The sequence below is a fragment of the Orycteropus afer genome, unplaced genomic scaffold (assembly GCF_000298275.1).
Source record: "Orycteropus afer afer isolate SDZICR_OR568_19922 unplaced genomic scaffold, OryAfe1.0 scaffold00181, whole genome shotgun sequence".
Lineage (NCBI taxonomy): Eukaryota > Metazoa > Chordata > Mammalia > Tubulidentata > Orycteropodidae > Orycteropus > Orycteropus afer.
This window is the reverse complement of record NW_006921768.1, coordinates 1,232,179-1,238,792: the sequence shown is the minus strand read 5'-3', so window position 1 is coordinate 1,238,792 and position 6,614 is coordinate 1,232,179. Positions and strand designations below refer to the sequence as shown.

The following is a 6,614-nucleotide window of genomic DNA, read 5'->3' as shown; positions in this document are numbered from 1 at the left end:
AGGTCTTTTGTGTCCCTGGTAAGATTTATTCCCAAGTATTTTATTTTTTTGGTAGCTATTGTGAATGGTATTGAATTCCTTATTCCTTCTTCAGCAGTCTCTTTGCTGGTGTAGAGGAATCCAACTGATTTTTGGATGTTGATCTTATATTCTGCCACCATGCTAAATCTCTCAATTAGTTCCAGTTATGTCTTCTCTATTAAAAGGAAAAATACAGTTTGTTTCTCAAGAAACATACTGGGCACCTGCAGGGGATGGATAAACATATGGCACTGACCTTGTCAAAAATTCAGGTGACTGTCTACCTATAGCATTTAAAACACAGATCCTCCCATTGCTACAGGTTTTTATCTTCAATAAGAATTTTGTGTTTGTTTTATGGTATTGAGATTATATAAAAGCATTAACCATATGCCAGGCATTTTACTAGTGTTCAGATGACAATTATTCAACCCTCCCAAGAGCCCTGCAAGGTACCAGGACTGTTTTTCAGATAAAAAGGTGGGGCTCAGAGAGCTTTAAAAGCCTACCAAGTTCACACAGCTAGTAAGGAATTCTGCAAGTTACCTTACTTCTTTGATCTTCAGTTTTCTCAGAACTTTGAAGGTTTTTTGGAAATTAATATTAAATAATATTAATAATTAATTAATAGCAGAATGGCTGGCCCATAGCAATGGCTCAAATATTAATGAAAAAAAAGATACATAGCTAATAAATCACAAAATTAACATTTGAGCTTGAGCCACCTCATACCACATATGGTCCCCACATATTTCTAAAACACAGTATATTGCACTATTGACCCTGTGAGCTCAGCATTAAGAATGTGCCTTTTTATCCTTAGTGTCACATATCTATTCTGAAATAGATACAACTTTGTTGTATACTTTTTCAACTTTAGTAATTAGTGTTGGTATAATTGTGTGCCTAGAGAAGGGGAAAATTAATACACTCAAATATAATATGAGGACCATATAGCATATCAATGATGTTTCCCATGTCTCTCATTTTTAATTTATTTCTCTACCATGTCCTTTCATCCAACCAAGTTTCTTGTTTTCAACAATAACATCAGACACACATATATAATTCCTTGACCACTCTTTCTAATCATAACAAAACACTCCATTTAACATTTCATTTTGCACCAAACTTAATTAAATAAGGGCTTATTCACTAATTAATTAACTAGAATTTTGCTTTTATCTCTATCACTTTTCAGGAATCATTTCTGCAAAAAAATCATTTTTGAAGACTTTTAGTATAAGGCCTATATGGTGATCCTTAGGATCTCTGGTGGTACAGTGGTTAAGTGCTTGGCTGTCAACTAAAAAGTCAGCTATTCAAACTCACCATCTACTTTGTGAGAGATAGATGAGGCAGTCTGCTTTCATAAAAATTACAGCCTTGGCAACCCCATGGAGCAATTCTACTTGGTCCTACAGGGTCTTTATGAATGCCAACTGAGTTGACAGGAATTTTTTTTTTTATGGGTATGGTGACCTTCTTCATCTCTTTGCAGCAACTGATTTTTCTAACTCATCTATTACAATTACTTCTGTGTTGGTCTCTATAGCCTCAACCTATTATCTATCACCCTCTTCTTTGATGACTTCTTCACCATCCCTTTGCTGGACTTTTCTATGCCATGTGTCCTTTAATGTTGGTACTCCATTCTTAAATACATTTGTTAGCAATTTTTTGTTCTCTTTAAGGTTTTTCATGCATTCCCATAACTTCATCTACTTTCTGTAACAGTTGTTCTGTAAGGGTGGTACCTTTCTTTTTCATATTTCTATTTGTCTACTGGATATTGATGAAGATTAAAGACTGCCATATGGATTATACCTCAACAAAAAGAAAATAAAAATCCTCACAAGTGGACCAGTAAGCAGCATCATGATAAACAGAGAATAGAATGAAGCTGTTCAAGATATCATATTACTTGGTTCCACAATCAACATCAATGGAAGCAGCAGTCAATAAATCAGATAGCATATTGTACGGGGAAAATCTGCTGTGAAAGACCTCTTTAAAGTGCTGAAAAGTAAAGATGTCTCTTTGAAGACTAAGGTGCACCTAACCCAAGCCATGGTATTTTCAATTGCCTCATATGCACATGTGACCTGGACAATGAATAAAGAAGACTGAAGAGTTGATGCTTCTGAGTTGTGGTGCTGGCGAAGAATACTGAAAGTACCATGGACTTCCAGAAGAACTAACAAATCTGTCCTGGAAGAAGTGTAGCCAGAATGCTTCTTGGAGGCGAGAATGACCAGATTTCATCTAACCTACTTTGGGCACGTTGTCAGAAGGAAGAATTCCAGAGAAGGAATGCTTGGTAAAGTAGAGGAGCAGCACAAAAGGGGAATGCCCTCAACAAGATGGATTGATGCAGTGTCTGCAATGATGGATTCAGGTATAGCAAGGATTGCGAGTCTGGCACAGGACCAGGCAGTATTTCGTTCTGCTGTAGATAGGGTCGCTATGAGTTGGAGCCAACTTGAGGGCACCTAACAACCACCACCACAACTGGATATTGCCAGGTAGATAGCCCCTGGGTCTCTTAAATTCAGTATGATCAAAATCAAATGAATAACCAGTCTCCTCACACTATCACGTTTACTTTTCTTTTGCTTTATAAATACCTTCTTTTCAGTATAGTTGTATTATTAGCTTAATTTCCTAAGTTAGGAACCTCAAAGTCAGTTTCAAATCTCTTCCACTTACTCCTCATATTCAGTCTGTTATCAAGCACTGCTGACTTTACATACAAAATATCTCTTGAATCACTGCCTTTCTTCATATTCTAATGTTACAACCCTGGTGGACTCTCATCTTCTCTTTACTGCAAGAATACCATTATAGATTTTTAAATTGGTCTTCCACTTCTAATTTCATTTTATTCAGTACTGATAGAATTACATAAAAAAATGTTATCATACCACCTCACCGCATAAAACATTCTTGGAGTATCTATCTCTCCCACTGCCTATAGCTGAGTTTCTCGAACAAGGTTACTAAGAGGGGTGGCGGGGGTGGGGCGCGGCAGAAGAATGCTATGTCTTCTTGGAGTATCAATTATATTCAACAAGTAATTTAACGTGTAGAATCATATCAACAGAAATATTACAGAAAAGTACAGAAACATATGCACGGTGTTCAGATACCTTGGCACTCTACTCTGCAATATTTCAATGGAAAAAATTAAGAACTAGCCTGTAAGGAAACCCAGACGCCTGAATGAGATATTGAAGCCCTTTATAATCTGGCACTGATACACCCTTCAGAATCACCTTATACCATGCTACCCAATAAATCTAATAGGATGATGGATTTGTGGAGTACTCATTGCAACACTTTCATACCATCACAGCAGGAGTCACTGAGGATCATCTCCATCAGCTCCACTTGACCTTGTGCTGCAGCGTGATGCAGAGGAGAGGCATTCATATCCCTGCATCGGCTTGAACTGCATTTTTGCTTGATGAAGTTTTGCAATCTACATGCATTTCTTTCAAAAGCCACCTGGATGTATATAAAAAATTGGTATCTCAGACAAATAGACGTAAAACTTGTACATTAAAAGTTAATTGCTTTATAGTCCAAATAAAGGTTATCATCATGCAAAAGTATTTATCATATGATAAGGCAGATAATGTTTCTGGAAAACATAACATTCTTAAAGACATAAAATAGGCACCTGCAAATGCTTGGCTAAGTACATTAAAGAAATGTTTTGATTTTCTGGTGATATACTTGTATTTTCTGTAGAAACAAAGGGCTTAAGAAAAGCTTTCAAGTCAATTTAAAGGACATAATCTAAGAAATAATAAGTGTGATGAAGATACAAAGGAATTTGCTTTGTCAAGAGAAAATACGCTTATTGACCGTATAAGGAATTTTGGTTAGATAGAAAGGTTTTTGTGAATGCAAGGATCTTTAAATCCAGGGATCTAAATTACTGTCCTCTCATTGGCCTGCCTGCTTATAGTCTATCTCCGTACAACATCTTTTTCTATCTACAGCTAGAATAATGTTTGTGAAGCCCTGGCATGTAAGTCACTGTGTCAGTAACCTAAAATGGATCCCACTCACCCTCAAGCCAAGCAACTCCTCCTCTTTTGACTACTGGGGTTCTGCTACAGGTCCACCTCCTTCTTACTCTCTGCACATAGGAAAGGCTAACATTAGTGTGCATGTACTTCAGGCCAGATATCTGAGCACTGAGAGGTGATATAGTTTGCCCAAGGCAGACAATAAGCAGCAGTCAGAATATTCTTGAATAAGGGAGCATGAAATACATATTTTGGCTGATAATGGATGATAAAATCATCATTCAGTAGAAGCTGAAGCTGAGGTCAAAACTGACAATTACAGAATGAACCATGTGATGTAAGAATAAGTGGGAAATTTTGCTGAAGCTATTTAAATTATTCAAAGTTTTAGTAATAAGGTTTTAAAAATTAGACATTTTGTAGAGCAGGTGCAGTAAGTTTTAGTTCTGCTGGCTGCTGTCTCTAGACTGTAAACTTGCAATTCTAAACAGATGCTCTTTTACCAGTGAGTGAAGGAGAGAACAAGAGCTTTTTGGAAGCTCCTTTTTCTCTAACACTTCTTTTCTTCTTTATTATGTCTGAGCTGAAGATGATTTATCATGGATGACACTGTGTTTCCTCCTTGTGAAAAGTGGAGGTGGTAGAGTTGATGTTCTGCTTTTAATACATTCACACGAGATATGAAGAATTATCAAATGGGATTTTTCTTTTCTAAAGACTCATGCCCTAAGTAGAATTAACTTTCTAAAAGTTTATCTTTAAAAATAATTTTGTTTAATGTTATCAAAGTTATTATAACAACCTAAACCTCCAAATGCCTTCAAAGCTTATGTTGCAATATGTCTTTAAACTGTCTTGTATTATTATTTAAAATTTTATAAATATTTTGGTTCAAAAAGTATATAATGTTTTCTTCTAAAATTAACCAAAGCACCCTCTCTTAAAATCTGTATAAACTGACATTCTATGTCCATATTCAACAACTTGAAAGTCTTAACATTTGTTGTATACACAAAATAATTTTCAAATTCATTAATTATAATAGTATTTCATTATATTTCAATTGACTGATAAAAGTTTTATTAAAAGTTACTTCTAGACTTCCTACTTATATGTGAAAGTGAATATTTAGGTATGATCAGTGAATAATGACATACTTTAGTGCTAATGTGCTTTTTTAAAATTTTTTTATTGTGATTTGGGTGAAGATTTACAGAGCAAATTCACTTTCCATACAGCAGTTCACCTACACTTTGTCTCATGACATTGACCACAAATTACCACAATGCAACAACTCCCCTCCTACTTCCTCCCGATACTTACCTCTTTCCTGTATCCACCCTCCATGCACTCCTGCCCCCTGAGCTGTCTCCCTGTGCATAGGCAGCCCTTCTTTCTCCCATGATTGTTCTCTCCAAGGAGTGTATCTACCTCAAGTAAATGTTCAACTCATACACCTGTCTTTTGTTTGGCTGGAAGCCATAAGTGTGGGTTCAATTCCAGACCTGAAGGGGATCTAGGGGCCATAGTCTCAGTGGTTCCACCAGGCTCTGTTGGATTAGCAAACTGGTCCCCCCCCACTTTTTTTTCTCCAAATGATTTTGAGTTTTGTTCCACAATGTTCTCCTTCTCTACCAAGAATCTCCTACATAGATCCCCTTCCAAGTGGATGACAGTAGTAGCTGGGCACCATCTAGTTCTTCTGGTCTCATAGTCGTATAGGCTGCAGATCGGATGGTGTACCAGTTGCTAGGACTAATTCTTTCCGTGAGTTTTTGTTTTTCTTCATTCTTCTTTGCTCTGGATGAGGAGAGACCCATCGTTGCATCTAGATGGCAGCTTGCTAGCTTTCAATATCTCAGTCATTACTCGCCAAAGTAGGAGGTGGAACAATGTTTTGTATAGTATGTTATGCCAATTCAGCTTGATGTCCACTGCGATTATGGTCCCGAGCCCACAGGTTCCATTACTTGGTCCCTCTGGGTAGCTGGCTGTGACCAAGCAGTAACTACAACCTTGCCCCTTGTCAGCTCTACTATACACCTGGGAATTCTGATCATTCACATAAACTTATAGGCCATTGTCTGTGAACCCCATACATGTTCCTGGATACACTCCCCACATCATAGACATACCTAATAGTTCAGCCTGTCCACCCATCTGTCCGTCTGTATATCCATGTTTGCCTTCACTACAACGCAGTACTATATGTGCAAAAAGGTTCATCTTTGTTGTCTGCACCGCCCATGCACCTCTCTCTGTTTTTCTCTTCCTCAATGCCACCATATTGATCACTCATATTTGGTACATTGCCCCTCTCTTCACCCAAATCAATACTTATAGCTATCTATCTAACAGTTTTCCCTCCCCTCCCCTCCCACCCCTGGTAACAAACAAAAAAGTTTCCTTCCATAGATAAACCTTTCCTTGACTTTTACAATAACGGACTAATACAATATTTGTCTTTTTGTGATTGACTTATTTCACTCAGCATAATGTCCTCCAAGTTCATCCACATTAGGCAGTGTTTTGCAGATTCTACATTATTCTTTAACG

At 37.2% G+C, this 6,614-nt stretch overlaps 1 protein-coding gene across 1 annotated transcript in view; it reads right to left on the bottom strand.

The window, feature by feature from the left end:
* TRPA1 (transient receptor potential cation channel subfamily A member 1) overlaps positions 1–6,614 on the bottom strand; it is a 92,639-nt gene that overhangs the window by 71,114 nt on the left and 14,911 nt on the right. The window contains exon 2 of the mRNA XM_007947353.1: positions 3,369–3,528. Within this exon, the coding sequence (XP_007945544.1) occupies positions 3,369–3,528 (160 nt within the window). The remainder of the gene's footprint in view (positions 1–3,368; positions 3,529–6,614) is intronic.